Source organism: Scyliorhinus canicula, chromosome 4, assembly GCF_902713615.1.
Source record: "Scyliorhinus canicula chromosome 4, sScyCan1.1, whole genome shotgun sequence".
Taxonomy (NCBI): domain Eukaryota; kingdom Metazoa; phylum Chordata; class Chondrichthyes; order Carcharhiniformes; family Scyliorhinidae; genus Scyliorhinus; species Scyliorhinus canicula.
The window spans coordinates 59871633-59893073 of NC_052149.1; the positions used below are offsets into that span (position 1 = coordinate 59871633).

Sequence of the window (21441 nt, forward strand, 5' to 3'; positions counted from 1 at the left end):
AAGGTAGAGCAGTTGATGTCGTATACATGGATTTTAGTAAGGCGTTTGATAAGGTTCCCCATGGTCGGCTCATGAAGAAAGTAAGGAGGTGTGGGATAGAGGGAAATTTGGCCAATTGGATAAGTAACTGGCTATCACAGTGAAGACAGAGGGTGGTGGTGGATGGAAAATTTTCAGACTGGAGACCAGTTACCAGCGGTGTACCACAGGGATCAGTGCTGGGTCCTCTGCTATTTGTGATTTTTATCAATGACTTGGAGGAGGGGGCTGAAGGGTGGGTCAGTAAATTTGCTGATGACACAAAGTATGGTGGAGTAGTGGATGAGGTGGAGGGCTGTTGTCGGCTGCAAAGAAACATTGATAGGATGCAGAGCTGGGCTGAAAAATGGCAGATGGAGTTTAACCCTGATAAGTGCAAGGTGATTCATTTTGGTAGGAAAAATTTGAATGCGGATTACAGGGTCAACGGCAGGGTTCTGAGTAATGTGGAGGAACAGAGAGATCTTGGGGTTCATGTCCACAGATCTCTGAAGGTTGCCACTCAAGTGGATAGAGCCGTGAAGAAGGCTTATAGTGTGTTAGCGTTTATTAACAGGGGGCTTGAGTTTAAGAGCCACGAGGTTATGCTGCAACTATACATGACCCTGGTAAGACCCATTTGGAGTATTGTGTGCAGTTCTGGTCACCTCACTATAGGAAGGATGTGGAAGCATTGGAAAGGGTGGAAAGGAGATTTACCAGGATGCTGCCTGGTTTGCAGGATAGGTCTTATGAGGAAAGGTAAAGGAGCTAGGGCTTTTCTCTTTGGAGCGGAGGAGGATGGGAGGCGACTTAATAGAGGTTTATAAGATGATGAGGGGGATAGATAGAGTGGGCGTTCAGAGACTATTTCCTCAGGTGGATGTAGCTGTTACAAGGGGACATAGCTATCAGATTCAGGGTGGGAGATACAGGAGAGTTATCCGAGGTAGGTTCTTTATTCAGAGAGTGGTTAGGGTGTGGAATGGACTGCCTACTGTGATAGTGGAGTCGGATACTTTAGGAACTTTCAAGCGGTTATTGGATAGACACATTGAGCACACCAGAATGACAGGGAGTGGGATATTTTGATCTTGGTTTCGGACAATGCTCAGCACAACATCGAGGGGTGAAGGGCCTGTGTTGTGCTGTACTATTCTATGTTCTATGTTACTCCTGATGGAGTCATTGCACCCTATTATACTCATCAATAACTGGCTGATATTGAATATGAAATACAATATTTCAGCAATGAATCCATAGAATCCCGACAGTGCAGAAGGCGGCCATTCGGTCCATCGAATCGGCACCGACCCTTTGAACGACCACACTACCTAGGCCCAATCACCACGTCCTGCAACCCCACCCAAAGGGGCAATTTAGCATGGCCAATCCACCTAACCAGCACATCTTTGGACTGTGGGAGGAAACCGGAGCACCCGGAGGAAATCCAGGCAGAAACGGGGAGAATGTGCAAACTCCACTCTGACAGTTACGCGAGGTCGCAATCGAACTCGAGTCCCTGGTGATGTAAGGCAGCAGTGCGAACCACTATGCCACCTAATGCATGCAGACAAATACTACTATGGGCATGAGAGCAAATTCCTAAGAATAATACAATAAACCTTTTATATCAAGATTCAGAGACAGAGGCTGATTAAATGCAAAATAATACCAGAATCGATTCTAAAACGGAGAACCTATCACAAGTGCTCCAGCTTTGCTAATCACAGTACCACAACAGCAGACTTGTACTCGGATGGCTTATATTAGTTTCATTTGAGTGATGATAACAACCTGTCAGAAAAGCAAGAATAAATCCAAAGTGCATTTGATTACATTTTTGTCATTGCACAATCACATTTGGTCATTAGGTTTAAAGAAATTCTCATTTCACTCTCAGAGACAAAATGAATTATGGATTAGTTACAAAACCTTCATATCGTTAACCTTTAAAATGATATTCAATGATTTTTCTGTTTTAATAGAATATTAATATGTAGTTATAAGTAATCACAGTTAGACATCTGAATTTTTTTAAATATAACAGTCTGCAGCTGAAAGTTTGATTGTACCACTGAAATGATCTTTATTAATAATAATAATAATAATAATAATAGTAATCTTTATTGTCCCAAGTAGGTTTACATTACCGCTGCAATAACATAACTGTGAAAAGCCCCTCGTTGCTACATCCGGCACCTGTTCGGGTACACGGAGGGAGAATTCAGAATGTCTAAATTACCGAATAACACATCTTTCGGAACAAGTGGGAGGAAACCGGAGCACCCGGAGGAAACCCACGCAGACTCGGGGAGAACCTGCAGACTCCACACAGACAGTGACCCAAGTCGGTGATGTACCATCAATTGGACTCGAGTCGTGAAGAAGTTCCAAATATCAGGCTTTAATGAACTAGTTGTGTGCCCGGCAGTCGACTTACAGAGAAAGGCCGACTGCCTGCTGCTACGGGTTCTTATACACCGCCTCGTAGGAGGGGCTACTGGCCTCTCGGCCAATCGGTGAGCAGTACATGACTAGCCTCAGCCAATTGGCAGAGAGACACATGACCTGCCTGAGCCAATGGGCAGCGAGTCCTCTGCACCAATGGCAGCACTACTCTGACGTACCGTAAACCTCCTAGTCATACCACCACAGTCGGGAAACGAACCTGGGACCCTGGCGCTGTGAAGCAACAGTGCTAACCACTGTGCTACCGTGCTGCCCAATTTATCCCAGGCTTTAAAAACTCTGGTTGTGAATTTGGGCAGGGCTTGAAAATGGGTGTAGATATTGAAATGTATAATTAATCTGCACCCTCTGTTTCTAATGCAGATAGAATGCAAAATATGTGCTGTCTGTTGATTTGCAAGAGAGCTGTACGTAGCCAATGCTAAATGCATTGTTGTGAGTGCTGCATACCTCAGTGGAAGGTGCAAGTTTGTGAACATGGGCACCACTTAAAGCTAGTTTGTACTGCTTAAAATCAGACTGCACCTCTGGAAAAAAAAAAGTGTTTTCTGGTTGGAGCAAATCCTAGAAGTCATTCTGCAATTGATTCTGGCCAGGGAAAGACACAAAATGGCAGAATATGGCAGAGAGCAGGTTCTAAAATTTTGCAGAAATTGGAGTAAAGGGTGGAGGGGAAGAGAGATGTTTGTTCTCTAGCCACATGAACTGTGCAAAGGCAGTGGGAGCAGAAGGCCTGGTGGTTGATACCTGGAGTTTAGCCCGAAGAACTGGATCCAGTGCTGCAAGAAGTTCAAATAACTTACACAAACAAAGTCAGTGAATCCATCTTCAAATTCCATAATAACCAACTACACTACTAAACTCACACCCACTATCCACCTACCACCAGTCTCTACCAGTCACAGCTTAAACCATAAATTCAGTTTCACTTGACCCCTGAAAAACCAGGTGCTAGAGCTGAATTTCATCACTTGTACCATATTAATCATTCCTGTCTCCTTGGCATTCTAAGATTTATAAACTACAATAATAATAAAAATAATAATCTTTATTAGTCTCACAAGTAGGCTTACATTAACATTGGAATTAAGTTACTGTGAAAATTCCCGAGTCGGCACACTCCGGCGCCTGTCTGGGTACACCGAGGGAAAATTCACAATTTCCAATTCACCTAACAAGCATGTCTTTTGGGACTTGTGGGAGGAAATCGAGCACCTGTTGGAAACCCATGCAGACACAGGGAGAATGTTCAGACTCCACACAGACAGTGACCCAAGCGGGTTCCTGGCACCGTGAAGCAACGGTGCTAACCACTGTGCTGTCGGGCCATCCTAAGTTTGACATTATTTTACTTTCTCCTTATCCTTTTGAAATTAGATGTCTCCTACATTATAGGCTTCAGCCTCTCACTTTTCTTTCTCAATCACAAATGTGGCTGCATTGGTAAGTTGTGGATGTATAAGATATTCTTTCATTCATATTGCTGAGGGTATTACGATCCTGGACCAGACCCCAACAGTAGCTAGGATAATGGACAGAAACCCCAATATTTTATTTTAATTTTGTAAGACTGCAAGGAAAGAATACCTTGCTCCAGGAGTGATTTCACACAAAAATAAGGATATGGTATATTAAAACAAACTTTATTAATAAATATCTTTAACATCATACAAGAAAATAGCTTACAATGCTAATCAATATAATGACACAATAACCCTTAACTGCTGTCTTTACTTCTACTCAAACAACACAACCATCTCAGATCTCAATCTATTTTTATAAAGTTAGCCGACAGAGGCATTCTTGCTTATGAGGTATTCTTTGAGACTATTTTAAGAGATAGACCTGAATCCTGTCAGAACAATGCAGGATCTCTCGCTGAAGTCTTCAGAAACCATCTTCATGGTTTGACTCTCATCTTCCAACTAAAACTAAACTGCTTCTGTGCAAGATGTCTGGCACTCTCGCTCCTCCCACTAGTTACGCCATCTTACCAAGCTGAAATACAATGTCTCTAATTAAATTTTTTTTTTAGAACAGTACAGCACAGAACAGGCCCTTCGGCCCTCGATGTTGTGCCGAGCAATGATCACCCTACTCAAACCCACGTATCCACCCTATACCCGTAACCCAAACAACTCCCCCCCCTTAACCTTACTATTAGGACACTAAGGGCAATTTAGCATGGCCAATCCACCTAACCCGCACACCTTTGGACTGTGGGAGGAAACCGGAGCACCCGGAGGAAACCCACGCACACACGGGGAGGACGTGCAGACTCCACACAGACAGTGACCCAGCCGGGAATCGAACCTGGGACCCTGGAGCTGTGAAGCATTTATGCTAACCACCATGCTACCGTGCTTCCACAGGGAACCCTCTTAGCCCAAGCTTTTATGATGCTTTAAGTGCACCTCTGACTCCCAAAAGGCCTAGCTGTCATGAAAACTAGGGCTTTAAAAAATACTACTGCAGCTGTCATACACACAAAGCCAGGCTTTTAACTCTTTCTGCACCAAATACATATACAATATATCAAAAATTCCTACTTTCATCACAAGGGAAAAAGACATAAAAGGGTTAAGGGAGGTGTAAGTGTCAGAAGTACAAGATTCATTCTTAGAGAGGATCAGAGGCACACCCTTCTCACAAGAAAGGAGAGTTCTTAAATAGTTGATTTTGTTTTTTTTACTTCATTCATGGATGGGAGCATCGTTTCTAGGTCAGCATTTATTGCCCAGCCCTAATTGCCCTGAGAAGGTGGTGCTATATTTGAGATACATTTACATTCTGCAACAAACACATGCACAGTATTCTTTCATGAAATTCATTCCACCCACAGTTAACTGAGATACCCTTCTGCCTCTTATTACACCTTGTTTACAGACACTCTCCTCCTTTAAACAATTCAGTTCAGAGGTACTCTCTCCAACAAACCTGATCAGTTCAAGCAGCCATTCAACTCCTCCATATTGTACTGAAATTAATCTGCTTCATAAAGTTCACATTGGCACCAACAGTTCACATCTTATCATCACTGGTCTGAATTCTATTTTACCTCTCATTTCTCCAGTTCTACTCTTGCGTTTCCCCCTATTTCACTGTGATACTCTTATATTTTCCCTTCTCTTCTTTCCCAGCATCATTCTCAGAATTCCTCCTTTCCTCCCCCTATCCAGCAGTGCTACAGTTTTTCTCTCGCCTCCAAGTATCAGGATCCTTTCTCAGTGCTGGTCTTAGGTTCCTATATTTTACAGATGCAACATTCTTTCTGGTTGTATCACAGCTTGGTATAGATCTTGCTCTGCCCAAGACCGCAGGAAACTACAAAAGGCCCAATCCATCGCGCAAACCAGCCTCTCATCCACTGATTCTGTCTACAATTCCTGCTGCCTCGGAAAGGCAGCCAGCGTAATTAAGGACCCCACACACCCCGGACATACTCTCTTCCACCTTCTTCCGTCAGAAAAAAGATACAAAACTTTTCTCTGCTAGCTATTTATGGGCCTCACGGTAGCATGGTGGTTAGCATCAATGCTTCACAGCTCCAGGGTCCCAGGTTCGATTCCCGGCTGGGTCACTGTCTGTGTGGAGTCTGCACGTCCTCCCCGTGTGTGCGTGGGTTTCCTCCGGGTGCTCCGGTTTCCTCCCACAGTCCAAAGATGTGCGGGTTAGGTGGATTGGCCATGCTAAATTGCCCGTAGTGTAAGGTTAATGGGGGGGATTGTTGGGTTACGGGTATACGGGTTACGTGGGTTTAAGTAGGGTGTTGCTCGGCACAACATCGAGGGCCGAAGGGCCTGTTCTGTGCTGTACTGTTCTATAATTTGAGGTCCAACCGACTCAAGAACAGCTTCTTCCCTGCTGCCATCAGACTTTTGAATGGATCTACTTCGTATTAAGTTGATCTTTTCTCTATACCCTAGCTATGACTGTAACGTTACATTCTTCATTTTCTCCTTCCTTCCCTACGTATGGTAAGCGTTTTCTGTATAGCATGCAAGAAACAATACTTTGCACTGTATACTAATACATGTGACAATAATAAAACAAATCAAAGCGATGTACTTTTATTGTTTCTCTGTTTTTAATCACCATTGAGAAAGCTCCCGAAAACTTCAAATATAATGTGCAACAACATTCAAAATTGTGCAGGAACGACAAGAGAAAGGAGGCTTCGAGCATTGCTGAAGGCAGTATCTCGAAGGGTGGCAGAGATTTTCATCTGCTACTGCAGATCTGAAAACCATGTCCTAAAACGTGAATGTACAAATTTTGCTCTAAAATGCTGAATGCCTGCAACAAATGCGATGAAAGGACGGGATATATTTAGTGTGGTTCCCTGTAATAGCTCATCTCCTACTTGTTTTGATATTATTCATTCGGACGCTTCCCATTTTTTCTGGCAATTAAGACCTTGCGTTTATGCTGCGTTTCATCTGCATGTTTCTGCAAATTTGCAAATGCTTTCTGTAGCTTCTTCACTAGATTCTCCACCACAGCGTTTTTTATGTTGCGTGGATATGGCTGTTATATTGAGTATCTCAATCCAGATCATTGTATAGATCGGAAACAGCAACAGACTTATAAAAGATTCCTTGTACACTCCACAGCCAGCCAACACTTGCTTGATTAGTGGTTTTCAACTAATTCCTTACTCACATCCATGCTTTACCACGGATACTATTTTTAAAAATATTAAGAAGCTTGAGTTTATAATTAAAGAAAACAAGTGTGCTGAGCACTTTTTACTTTTTTTAAAGAAAAATACACGTTATTAGGTGGCAATGGATAGCTGGAAATTCTTGTGAATCTTCTTTCATGAGATCACATTTGTGATCTCAAGACACGGCACAAGCTGCAAAAATCAATTTGCTTTTTTTTTGGAGTTATTTGTTATTCATTTATAAATGTTTCTATTCTCCATTTTCACATTTTCCTTCAAAATTTATACCCCACCCACAGACAGTAAACAGTAACAAATACAAAATCAATCCCCTTAACAATAACAACAATCCCATCTTCCCACCACCCGAAACAACGGCCCACCTGTCAATATATGCATCCAATAAAACGAACCCTCCCACGGTGGAAACAAAAAACCATGGAGAAAAAGAAAAAAGGAGTCCGGGACCGGCCATGGTCACCATAGAGTCCACTCGCCCCCCCACCCACACTCAACACCATCCAACCTCTGACAAGGTACCGTACATGATACCCAAGAGTTGTAAACACCCCCCCCCCCCCCCCTCCCCAACTCCTCCCGTCCACTGCCTCTTGTGAAACTCCTCCCCCCAATCTAGGTTCCTTCCCTCTAACATTCCACCCCGGCTAAACCACTAGGACCCTGTTCTGCCAGGCTCCGATGGCCGTAGCCCCTCCCCGCACCTCACTCCCGTTCACTGGCCGGCTTAAACCGGCCAGCGCGGAGGCCCCCGCCCAGGTCCCTTTCCAGGCCCTAGGAAAGCCCAGAAATCCCCTTTTAGCACACAAACCCCGCATTCCACCTACACCCCAAAGAGCCCTCACTTCGAGTGAAAGTCCCATCACTTCCCTTGTCCAAATATATACAACATTGCCTCCTTTAGCCCATACACCCACACGCAGTGAAACAAAAATAAAGACGAAAATACAGTCATGAGGTTACATCGGCACATGGCCATTTCTCAATTTCTCAGTTCTGCCACAGTCCTTCTGCCTTCGCAAACTCCTCCGCTGCTTCCGCCGTTCCAAAATAAAAGTCCTTGAGCTTGTAAGTCACCCTCAGCTTCGCTGGATATACAATGCTGCACTGCACCTTGCTAATGTACAGTGCCCTCTTCACCCGATTAAAAGCAGCCTGCCTCCTCGCCAGCTCCACCGTAAAGTCCTGGTATACACGTATGCCAGCTTCAGCCCACTGCACCACCCGCTTCTGCTTGGCCCAGCACAGGACCTTCTCCTTCACACTGTACCTACAGAAGCACAGAGTCACTACCCTTGGCGGCTCACTGGCCTTTGGTACAGGCCTCCACGGCTGATGAGCCCGATCCAGTTCATAACGGGAGGGATCCTCCCCCTCCCCCAATAGTTTCGCCAGCATCGTAGCAAAATACTCAGTCGGCCTCGGCCCTCCAACTCCTTCGGGCAGCCCCACAATCCTCAAATTCTGTCGCCTGAATCTGTTTTCCAGGTCTTCCATTTTTCCTCGCAGTTCCTTGTTAACTCCATCACCTTCCGCATCTCCTTCCTCATCGAGGTAAGTTGATCACCGTGCTGCAATGTCTCCTCCACTTCCTTCAGCACGTCCCCTTGTTTCCGCACCTCCGCCACTGTGCTCGCCATCGCCGTCGTTACCAGGGAAATCGCCTCCTCCACCAGCACACTCAAAACCTCCCTCATCTCCTTCCTCATTGTCTCCATGTATTTTGTAAACTGCCTTTCGAATTCCACAGCCATCACCGTAGTTATTTCTTCAGCCCTAAGCAATGCGGCCTCCATTTTCTTTACCGACCCCGCGGTGACCTTTCTACTCCCCGATGGATTTTCAGCTGTTTTCACGGCCGTTTTTTTACTGGCCCTCGACATATCCCTTCCCTGTGCCTTCTCCTGACCTTTACTGCCTTCGCTGCCCCTAGGACCGGGCGTCAATCCCCGACAATGCCATTCCCGAACGGGAGCCCTCCAACGTGCGGCTGCCTCCCGCCCGCCGTCACCGGAAGTCATCAATTTCCTTTCTGAAGTAGCTTTCAGTTTACATTGTGCGTCTTTTGAAAAATATATTTTTATAACATTTTATCAAAAAATATTTCCTTCATCTGTTTTCCAGTACTGTCAAATAAAATCCATGCTAGTGTTGGTCCTGCATTCTAGAGCTATTGGTCCTTTCACAGAAGTAAGACAGGGCAAGTAATTTTATTGTACAATTCCATTGTTCACAGTACTTAATCCAGAGTTTTACTAATTCCCTTTCATACAGAACCATTAAGTGTCCAAAAGTTAATCAAGTAGTTTAAAGCAAACATACAATGATCATTAATACTGTTTATGAAAACTAATATTGACTATAATTTGCGCATGTTGAAGAACTGATGACCAATTTTAGAAAAGGACCTTTGTATTGATGCCTATTTCAACAGCTTTCAGGTGCAACAGTAGGTTTAGGGAGATGGTGTTGTTTAATCCAGAACAGCCTGAAATTTGAGGAGATTTCATTCTGCTCCTTTCAAAAAGGAATAGATTTGGTCCATTCTGCTAGCCTATGGGCTTTGGGGGAAGGGGGAGGGGGATATTTGTTTTATAGTGGGGTGATGGTCTGTGTAAGAGCTAGGCTTTTCTGAAAAAAATATTTCTGGTTAAGCACCTGGTTTCCATTAAAAGTTAGAAGGGACAGGCATGATGGTGAGCTGGACATTTCCTGTGTAGCATTGAATTTCACATCTTCCATGTCTATTTTACAAATTTAGATATCAATAGCTATAAAGATACAGCTAAATAAATACTGCTGTCCCAAAACTTTGAATATGTACAAAATGTGTTTCTAAAAATTATTCAAACATCATTCTTCTACTAGATTTTCCAGTTAACTATCATAAAGGTTGCATTTGACAAATTACCAAGTACTGCTTCCTTAACAAGCATGGCTACAAAAAAAGTTCAACTCACATTAAACAATTGCTGTAATTATATTGAATGATTGACACTCAACCTTTGTCACAAAACTGCCTCATTAGCACAATAGGTTAGACAGCTTTCAGACCATTGCAACAGCAGTGAATGAGATCAACATCCTTACCTCGCTAGAATGAGAGCTGGATGGTACAGGATAAGGAGTAACTGCCATTTGATTAACCGCATCTTCATTCCTGCATAAAGTAAGAAAATAATTCAGAAATACAATTCTTAAAATAATTATATAGAGCCTTGATTAGACCATTCCTGGAGCACTGTGTGCAGCCTTGGTTTCCTTACCCAAGGAAGGCTATATTTGCCTGGGTGGGAGTGCAAATAATGCTGACTGGACTGATTCCTGGGATGACAGGGTTGTCCTAGAAGGCGAGATTAAGTAGACTGGTCCTTTATTCCGACAGTTTAGAAAAATGAGAGATGATCTCTTTGAAATATTAAAAATTATCAGCGGTTTTTTGGGTTGATGCAGGGAGGATGTTTCCACTGACACAGGAACCTAGAACTAGGGGTCATAATCACAGAATAGGTTCGGCAATTTCGGAAAAACAATCGACAGGAATTTCTTTAATCAAAGGGTTTTTAACCTTTGGCATTCTCTACTCTGAGAACTGTGCTTGGAGGATATTCAAGATAAAGGATCAATAGATTTTTGAATGCTTATGGAATCAAGGCTTTTGTGGATAATGTTTGAAGATGGAACATTGAAGATCAGTCATGGTATCAGTGACTGATGGAGCAGGCTGTAAGGATAAAAAGCCTATTCTTGCTCTTATTTATATTGTCTATGTTATTTATGTAAGAAACAATCATATATATATTTCACTTTAATTTATTGCAAAAAATACTATTAGATTCCAAACTTTGGAGAGCAGCTGTAGTTGATACATATCATTCTGCTCATATTTACACCTAATTGCTGTATATAAATAAAGAAATGAATGGTAGATCCAACTTAAAAATCTTGTAGATGTGGGGCTTAAGTGTGTTGTGTGTAAGAACTGGCCTATGCTAATGATCCCCATTAATCTTTCAGAACTATTCTGATGTTTAAATCAGAGTATTGCTCAAAACTCATGCAAGAAATGCACACAATGCATCACAAGCTGTTTAAAATATATGGGGATGTCAAAAGCCTAGCCCCAGAATAAATGTAGATTGTAAAAATGAAGGGGGAAAGAGACTGGAGAGATTAAAGGTAGTGGAAATATTATTAAAACGTTTTAATTAACCCAATTATTTAGTCAATAATATATTAGTGGTTGGATCATATTATAATTAAGCTCTGTAAGAAACCAGAAGAATGAGGTGAAATAAGAACACAAGTGCTGGAAAAATGCAGGCAGCATCTGTGTTGAGAAACAGAGTTACCATTTCAAGTTGATGACCTTTCATTGGTTCTAATGAATTCACATGTAAATTTGGTGACTATCTGAAATTTTTTTTAAAGGTAATGATGTGTACCTCACAGCATATGATCAGCTCTAGGTATGCCCATTTATAAACATTTAAACATAGGCGGGACACTTATTTTGTTTGATATAAATTTGGTGCAGCTTTCTTAAATTACTAAAATGAAAAGTTAGTGCTAGTAACAGGCAGGTGGGGCAATAGCAGCAACGTGTGGAGATAGTGGCATAGGTAATGTCACTAGATTAGTAATCGAAAGGCCCAGGTGTGATGATATGATCTGCATACTCGTCTGCCATTGGGCCAGAACGTCGGCTTACCATTGGCCCTGGTCGGTCATGTGCCTCTCGACCGATTGGCCGAGAGGCTGAGTTAACCACGCCTCTATCAACGAGGTATAAATGCTCAGAAGCCTGACGATCGGCCTTTTCCACTGTAGACGATCGCCAGGCTGTGTTCTAGTTAATTAAAGCCTGACATTGGTAAATCACTCGCCTCGCGTGCAATTGATGGTGCATCAATTTAATTAACTACAACTTTGAAGATGGAGTTCCGCATCAAGCCCGAATGCCTCCGCATCAGCCCGCAAACTCTGAACTCTACAGAACTCTTTAAGCTCTGGCTGACTTGCCTCGAAGGGTTCCTGGCATCTACAACCGACTCCCCCACCGGGGCACAGAAGCTGCACGTCCTCCACTCCAGCGTGGGTATTGCCGCTTACTCAATAATCGAAGACGAAACAGACTATGATGAAGCTATACGGAAGCTAAAAGGACAATTCCTCAAACCCATCAACAGGGTATTCGCTCGACATCTGCTGGCCACCAGAAAGCAGGTCCCCGGTGAGTCTCTAGACCAATACGCCCGGGCCCTCTGTGCCCTGGGGAGAGGTTGCGCCTGTGAAGCGGTGTCCGCTACAGAGCACATGGAGCTACTCGTCAGAGACGCTTACGTGGCTGGGATGCTGTCCCCCGTGATCCGCCAGCGGATGCTGGAAAGGGACGAACTCAGTTTAACGGAGACACTGACTCTCTCCGCCTCCCTGGAGGTCGCAGATCAAAGCGCGCGCACCTATGACCCTGGCCAGGCCGCCTCCTGGCACGCTTCCCACCAGCTACCCACCGCTCCCGGCCTCCCTCAGGCTTGTGCCGCGGGGCGCCCCGATAAATCCGCGGGGCCCCGCTGCTACTTTTGTGGGTACGCTAAGCACCCTCGCTCGCGCTGCCCAGCCCGCTCCGCCCTCTGTAAGAGCTGCGGGAAGAAGGGCCACTACTCCACGGTCTGCCAGGCCAAAACGCTGGCTGCAGCGCTTCTGGAAGCTGCACAGCACTCTCCCCCCCTCCCCCAGGCCTCTGCAAACGGCCTGTGTGCCTCCCTCTCTCCCCCAGGGCCGCCCCAGCTGCTCCCGACTCGCGCCCCGCCGGCCGACATGCGCACCTCCCCGGCCCCTCCAGGCCTCTGCCTGCCCGCCGCGCACGTTTCTCCCCCCCGCCCCCGGGCCCCGGCGCCCGACCGGCTCGCCTCTCCGGGCCTCCCTGGTCCCTGCCTGCCCGCAGCGGCCCTGCTTCCCTCGCTCCCGGACCCCGGCTCCCCCCACCCCCGGGCCCCGGCGCCCGACCGGCTCGCCTCTCCGGGCCCCCCGGTCCCTGCCTGCCCGCAGCGCGACTCGGCTCCCCCCCGACCCCGGCCCCCCGCACCCGGCCCGCGCGCCTTACCTCCGCCCACAGCTGATGCACCTAGCCGGCGTCCTGGAGCCGGCTTCCGCATCCCCACAGCTGATGCACCTAGCCGGCGTCCTGGAGCCGGCTTCCGCATCCCCACAGCTGATGCACCTAGCCGGCGTCCTGGAGCCGGCTTGTGCATCCCCACAGCTGATGCACCTAGCCGGCGTCCTGGAGCCGGCTTCCGCATCCCCACAGCTGATGCACCTAGCCGGCGTCCTGGAGCCGGCTTGTGCATCCCCGCAGCTGATGCCGGTCACTCACCTCTTGGAGCCGGCCTGCGCGCCTCTCCGCTCACAGCGCCGGGAACGCTAGCTCCGCCTCCAGCGGCCACGAGGGCTTCCTGGGCGCCGCCATCTTGGGGTGCCGACCCCACGTGCGGGTCCTGGGCGCCGCCATCTTGGGGCCCCGACCCCACGTGCGGGTCCTGGGCGCCGCCATCTTGGGGAACAGACCTCACCTGGGGATCCTGGCCACCGGCTTCCACATCTGCCACGCAAGGTCCCTCCAGCATGGAATCGGACAGCGACGACGGATTTTCTCCACGGCTCGCGGCCGTTCACCCCACATATGGATCCTGGCCACCGACTTCCACATCTGCCACGCAAGGTCCCTCCAGCATGGAATCGGACAGCGACGACGGATTTTCTCCACGGCTCGCGGCCGTTCAACTCGACCAGTCTCATCCACGCACGCTCGCCAAAACGACTACGCTGATCCACCTCAACGGCCACAAGACGGACTGCCTGCTGGACTCCGGGAGCACGGAAAGCTTCGTTCACCCTGACACGGTAAGACGCTGCGCGCTCCCTGTCCATCCCGTAACACGCAAAATCGGTTTAGCCTCAGGTTCGCACTCCGTCCACATCACCGGGTGCTGCATCGCGGACCTCACGGTCCAAGGGAAGGTTTTTAAAAATTATAAATTCCTTGTCCTCCCTGACCTTTGCGCACCGGCACTCCTAGGACTGGACTTCCAGTGCAACCTGCAGAGCTTGACTTTTCAATTCGGCGGCCCTATACCCCCCCTCACTGTCTGCAGCCTCGCGTCCCTCAAAGTAGACCCTCCCTCCCTGTTTGCTAACCTCACCCCCGATTGCAAACCCGTCGCCACACGGAGCAGACGGTACAGCGCCCAGGACCGATCCTTCATCAGGTCCGAGGTCCAGAGGTTGCTGACGGAAGGGGTCATCGAGGCCAGCAACAGTCCCTGGCGAGCCCAAGTGCTGGTGGTCCGGACGGGGGAGAAAAACCGGATGGTCATCGATTATAGCCAAACCATCAATCGGTTTACGCAACTGGACGCGTATCCTCTCCCCCGTATCTCTACCATGGTAAACGAGATCGCGAGATACAAGGTCTTCTCAACTGTGGACCTTAAGTCCGCTTATCACCAGCTCCCCATCCGCGCGAGTGACCGACTGTACACCGCGTTCGAGGCTGACGGGCGCCTCTACCACTTCCTTAGGGTTCCGTTTGGCGTCACGAATGGGGTCTCGGTCTTCCAAAGGGAGATGGACCGAATGGTCGACAAGTACGGATTACAGGCTACCTTCCCGTACCTTGATAATGTCACCATCTGCGGCCACGACCAGCAGGACCATGACGCCAACCTCCAGAAATTCCTCCAAACCGCAAAACTCCTTAACCTCACGTACAATAAGGATAAATGCGTGTTTAGCACCGACCGCCTAGCCATCCTCGGCTACGTAGTGCGTAACGGAGTGATAGGCCCCGACCCCGAACGCATGCGCCCCCTGATGGAACTCCCTCTCCCAAATACCCCCAAATCCCTCAAACGCTGCCTAGGGTTCTTCGCATACTACGCCCAATGGGTTCCCAACTACGCGGACAAGGCCCGTCCCCTCATGCAAACCACGACCTTCCCGCCGTCGACGGAGGCCTGCCAGGCCTTTAGCCGCATCAAAGCGGACATCGCAAAGGCCACGATGCGTGCCATCGACGAGGCCCTCCCCTTCCAGGTCGAGAGCGATGCTTCAGAAGTAGCTCTGGCGGCCACCCTGAACCAAGCGGGCAGACCCGTGGCCTTCTTCTCCAGAACTCTCCAGGCTTCCGAACTCCGCCACCCATCTGTGGAAAAGGAAGCCCAGGCCATAGTCGAAGCCGTGCGACATTGGAGGCACTATTTGGCCGGCAGGAGGTTTACCCTCCTCACAGACCAACGGTCAGTAGCCTTCATGTTTGATAATGCACAAAGGGGCAAGATCAAAAATGACAAGATTTTACGGTGGCGGATCGAGTTGTCCACGTACAACTATGATATCTTGTATCGTCCTGGGAAGCTCAATGAGCCTCCTGATGCCCTGTCCCGCGGTACCTGCGCCAGCACGCAGATAGACCGCCTCCGCTCCCTCCACGCAGACCTCTGCCATCCAGGGGTGACCCGCCTACACCACTTCATTAAGGCCCGCAACCTGCCCTACTCTATCGAGGAAGTCAGGACAGTAACCCGTGACTGCCACATCTGCGCCGAGTGCAAACCGCACTTCTACCGCCCCGAGCGCGCACACCTGATCAAAGCATCCCGCCCCTTTGAACGTCTCAGCATTGACTTCAAGGGGCCCCTTCCCTCTAACAACCGCAACATTTACTTCCTGGCGGTTATCGACGAACACTCCCGCTTCCCCTTCGCCATTCCCTGTCCCGACATGACCACATCGACCGTCATTAAGGCCCTACTCTCCATCTTCTCACTGTTCGGCTACCCCGCGTACATTCACAGCGATCGGGGGTCCTCATTTATGAGCGACGAGCTGCGTCAATTCCTGCTTGACAGGGGCATCGCCTCTAGCAGGACGACCAGCTATAACCCCCGGGGTAACGGACAGGTCGAGCGGGAGAATGGTACCATCTGGAAGACCATACTACTAGCCCTCCGGTCTAGAAATCTCCCTATTTCCCGATGGCAAGAGGTGCTTCCCGATGCACTGCACTCTATCCGCTCACTCCTCTGTACTGCAACTAATCAGACACCTCATGAGCGTCTTCTTGTTTTCCCCAGGAAGTCGTCCTCTGGATCCCCTCTCCCGACGTGGCTGGTCACCCCCGGACCCATCTTGCTCCGGAAGCATGTGCGGGTGCACAAGTCCGATCCGTTGGTGGAGCATGTCCAGTTACTCCACGCTAACCCGCAGTATGCGTATGTGGAGTACCCCGACGGTCGGCAGGACACGGTCTCCCTCCGGGACCTGGCACCCGCCGGCGTGCAGCCCCCCCCCACCACAGACCCCCCCTCCCCTTTTTCACCCCAGCACCCCACTCAGCTTCCCCATCCCTCATCCATGGCGTCTCCACGGCCAGCTCAGGTGACGGAGACTACTCGAGGTCTATCGCTCCCGGACTCCAGGACATCAGCAGGACCATCAGCCGATCCGACGACTCCTCCTCCACTACGGCGCTCGGCCAGGACGTCAAGGACCACCAAACGACTGATCGAATCCATCTAGAGTTCTACGGTCCCATGGACTTCCTTTTGTAAATATTGTTATGTCTGGGCCAGTGGCAAGCCCCCAAATTCGACAAGGGTACGGAGAGAAAATTATTCTCCCGACGGCTACTCATATCATCAGTTCTCCCCCCCCCCCCCCCCCGGGTCTCGTTCCCACCCCCCCCCCCCCCCCGCCTTCCTTCTCCGTAAGGGGTGAATGTGATGATATGATCTGCATACTCGTCTGCCATTGGGCCAGAACGTCGGCTTACCATTGGCCCTGGTCGGTCATGTGCCTCTCGACCGATTGGCCGAGAGGCTGAGTTAACCACGCCTCTATCAACGAGGTATAAATGCTCAGAAGCCTGACGATCGGCCTTTTCCACTGTAGACGATCGCCAGGCTGTGTTCTAGTTAATTAAAGCCTGACATTGGTAAATCACTCGCCTCGCGTGCAATTGATGGTGCATCACCAGGCTAATGTTCTGGGCACATGGATTAAAATTCCAACATGGCAGCTGGTCGAATTTCAAATCAATTAATAAATCCGTAATAAAAAGCGAGTCATTAAGACCATGTTGTAAGAACCCATCTGGTTCACTGATGCCCTTCGGGAAAATAAATCTGTCATGTTTATCTGGTCTGGCCTACGTGAGATACAGCAATGTGGTTGGCTTTTAATGATCCTCGAAAATGCCCAAGCAAACCATCTAGTTCAAAGGCAATTAGGGATGGGCAACAAATGCTGCCCTTCAGCAACAGCCACATCCCTTGAAAGAATAAAGCAACATGTACATGTAGACCTCTAACATTTGATGCAAAGAAAGATGTGGGAGAAAAAACCAACTAACATAAAATAAAATTAATTCACCAACCCAAGTAAATTAACAGGTGGATTTAAATCACACATGTTGCAGGAACTGATCATTTCCTTTGTATTACAAATGTAAAACTGACCAGCTGTCAAATACAACATTTGAGCAGAAACAAATGAACACATGTGTAGACTAGATACAGACATGTGTTTCAAGAATCAGCGATATTATTAAGTGCTGAAGGCAGTGAATGAAAATAATTCTCCAGCAGGCTGGGCAATTACCTTCACTTGTATACTCATTTAAAAAAACAAACCCTGTGACACTAGGGAGCTGCTGCACTGAATTAAATAGTTTCATCGCCAAAAGTATAGCAGGTAAGGCAGATGAACTTAGAGCACGGATTAGTACTTGGAAATATGATGTTGTGGGTATCACAGAAACATTGTAAAAGGAAGGGCAGGATTGGCAGCTGGATGTTGGAGGATATAGATGCTTCAGGAGAGATAGGAGGTTGGTCAAAGGGGTGGTGTAGCATTACTGGTTAAGGAGAATATTATAGCCATACTGCGGGAGGACAGCTCGGAGGGCTCAGGGGCTGGTTTAGCACACTGGGCTGAACCGCTGGCTTTTAAAGCAGACCAAGGCAGGCCAGCAGCACGGTTCAATTCCCATACCAGCCTCCCCGAACAGGCGCCAGAATGTGGCGACTAGGGGCTTTTCACAGTAACTTCATTTGAAGCCTACTAGTGACAATAAGCGATTTTCATTTCATTTTTTCTTCATTTTTCAGAATGAGGCAATCTGGGTAAGAACTCAGGACAGGAAGGGGACAATCACAATGTTGGGGGTTTATTACAAGCCCCCCCCAACTGCCAGAGAGAGATAGAGGAGCAGATAAGTAGAGAGATTTTGGATAGGTGTAAAAGTAACAGGGTTGTCGTATTAGGAGATTTTAACTTCTCCTATATTGACTTGGACTCACTTAGTGCTGGGGGCTTGGATGGTCAGAATTTGTAAGGTGTATCCAGGAAGGCTTCTTGATGCATTATGTAGATAGTCCAACTAGGGAAGGGGCAGTACTGGACTTGGTATTGGGGAATGAAGGGGCTGGAGAGCATGCCGTCGGGCAAAGCCCTGGGGCCTGACGGCTACCCGGTGGAATTCTATAAGAAGTTTTCAGAAATATTGAGCCCACTGCTGGTGAGGACATTTCATGAAGCAAGAGAGAAGGGAGTCCTCCCCTCAACAATGTCGCAGAAACAAAAGGGTAGCAGTAGAAGGGTTTTTTTCTGAATTGAAGGTTGTGACTAGTGGTGTTCCACAGAGATCTGCCCTGGAGCCTCTGTTGTTAGTAGTATACATAAACGATTTGGAGGAAAATGTAGCTGGTCTGATTAGTAAGTTTGCGGATGACACCAAGGTTGGTGGAGTGGCAGATAGTGTTGAGGATTGTCAGAGGATACAGCAGGGCATAGATAGGTTGTAGACTTGGGCAGATAAATGGCAAATGGGAATTTAATTCAGACAAATGTGAGGTAATGCATTTTGGTAGGCGGTGGGGCAGTTGAGGAAGACAAGAGGGGCGGTGTATGAATATGGGGAGACGGCTAGCAGGATGCTAGCACACCAGTTAAGGAAACAGGAGGCAGTGAGGGAGATTGGGAAAGTGAAGGGCAGAGGAGGAAATGCGATTTTGGACCTGGCGGGTGTGAAAAGGATGTTTAGAGACTTTTACAGTAGATTATACGAGTTGGAGCCCCCAGTCGGGGTGAAGGGGATGGGGCGGGTTTTGGAGGGACTGGAGTTTATAGAGTGGAGGAAGAGCTGGTGGGGGGCCGAGGCATCCTAATTGGGCAGTTTGAAGTGGTGGAGGCGATGCAGTCGGACAAGGCCCCGGGGCCAAATGGGTGCACAGTGGAGTTTTATAAAAAGTTTTCAAGAGTGCTGGGGTGCTTGCTGGTAAGGGTCTTTAATGAGGCTAGTGAGTGAGGGGTACTCCCTCCGACGATGTCACAGGCCTCAATCTATCTCATACTGGTGGGATAAGGACCCGGAATAATGCGCGTTGTATAGGCCAATCTCCCTTCTATATTTAGACAGCAAGTTACTGGCCAAGATCGTGGCCTCGAGAAAAGAGGATTGTGTGCCAGAGTGATAGGGGAGGACCAGACAGAGTTTGTGAAGGGGCGGCATTTAACCGCGAACATTAGAAGGCTACTAAATGTGATCATGATGCCCTCTGAGGGAAGGAAGGTGGAGCTGGTGGCAGTCGCCATGAATGCAGAGAAGGTCTTTGATCAGATGGAATGGGAGTATTTGTGGGATATCCTGGGGTGGTTTGGGCAGAGTTTTGTGGACTGGGTACGGTTGCTGTACCAGGCACCAGTGGCGAGTGTGTGGACAAACCAAGTGAGCTTGGATTATTTTAGGCTGCACCGGGGGACTAGGAAGGGATGTCCACTCTCCCCATTGTTGTTTGCCATGGGCATACAGCCATTGGTGATGGCGCTGAGATCGTCAAAGGACTGGCATGGGATTGTATGGGGGGGGTGGGTGGGGTGGAGCACAGGGTCTCGCTATATACGGACGACCTACTCTTGTATATTTCTGACCTGCTGGGAGAATTGGAGATATTATGGGGATCCTAGGAAAATTCGGCCAGTTTTCAGGGTATAAATTGAATACGGGTAAAAGTGAGGTCTTTGTGATCAGGCAAGGGGAAAAGAGAAGAGACTGGGGAGGGGACACCGTTCAAGGTGGTTGGAGGGAGCTTTAAGTATTTGGATGTCCAGGTGGCGCAGGAGTGGGAGCAGCTACACAAGCTGAATTTGGCTTGGTTAGTGGGATATGCTCCCGAGTGTCACTGGTGAGGAGGGTGCAGAAGGTAAAAATGATGGTTCTCCCAAGGTGTGGGAGTGGGTGGAGGCGGCTACAAGTTTAGGGGCACTGGTAACGGCACCTCTGCCGTTCCCGCCTGCTGGGTACTCCACAAACCCGGTGTTAATGGTGGCCTGGAGGGTGTGGGGAAAGTGGCGGAAGCACATAGGAGTGGAGAGGGCATTGATATGGACACCTATTTGTGGCAACCATCGTTTTGCTCCAGGGAGGCTGGATGGGGCGTTTCGGAGGTGGCAGCGAGCGGGGATCGAGCAGTTTGGGGACCTATTTATTGACAGCAGTTTTTCGTGCTGGGAGGATCTGGAGGAGGAGTTTGAGCTGCCCAGGGGGAATGGGTTCTGCTATCTGCAGGCGAAGGACTTTGTGCAGAGGCAGGTTTCGACCTTCCTGCACCTACCGCCCCAGGGGATACAGGACAAGATAGTATCGAAAATGGGAGTGGGAAAGGGGACGATCTTAGAAATTTATAAAGAACTCATGGGATGGGAGGGAACCCCGAGGGAAGCGAAAACAGGAGGCAGAATTGGGCAAGCAATTAGAGGCGGGATTGTGGGAGGATGCCCTGAGTAGAGTCAACACATCCTTGTCGTGGGCCAGGCTTAGCCTGATACAATTCAAGGTGGGCCACAGGGCGCATATGACTGTGGCCCATATGAACAGGTCCTTTGAAGGGATGGAGGATAGGTGTGGGTGGTGTGCGGAGGGCACACGAATCATGTCCACATGTTTTGGGCATGCCCAAAGCTTAGGGGACTCTGACAAGGATTTGCCGATGTCATGTCCACAGTATTGAAGGTACAGGTGGTCCCGAGTCCAGAGGTGGCGATTTTTGGTGTGTTGGAAGACCTGGAAGTCAAGGGGGCGAGAGAGGCTGATGTGTTGGCCTTTGCCTCCCTGGTAGCCCGGAGACGGATCTTATTGACGTGGAAGAACTCATAACCCCCAACATGGGGGGTATGGGTTAGTTACATGGCCGGGTGTCTCAGGCTTG

General features: G+C 48.4%; 1 protein-coding gene across 3 annotated transcripts in view; it reads right to left on the bottom strand.

The window, feature by feature from the left end:
• Nucleotides 1-21441, bottom strand: part of LOC119964616 (inaD-like protein) — a 391845-nt gene that overhangs the window by 108340 nt on the left and 262064 nt on the right. For all 3 annotated transcript variants that reach the window (XM_038794319.1, XM_038794317.1, XM_038794318.1), the window contains one exon: nt 10265-10334. In XM_038794319.1, the coding sequence (XP_038650247.1) occupies nt 10265-10334 (70 nt within the window). The remainder of the gene's footprint in view (nt 1-10264; nt 10335-21441) is intronic.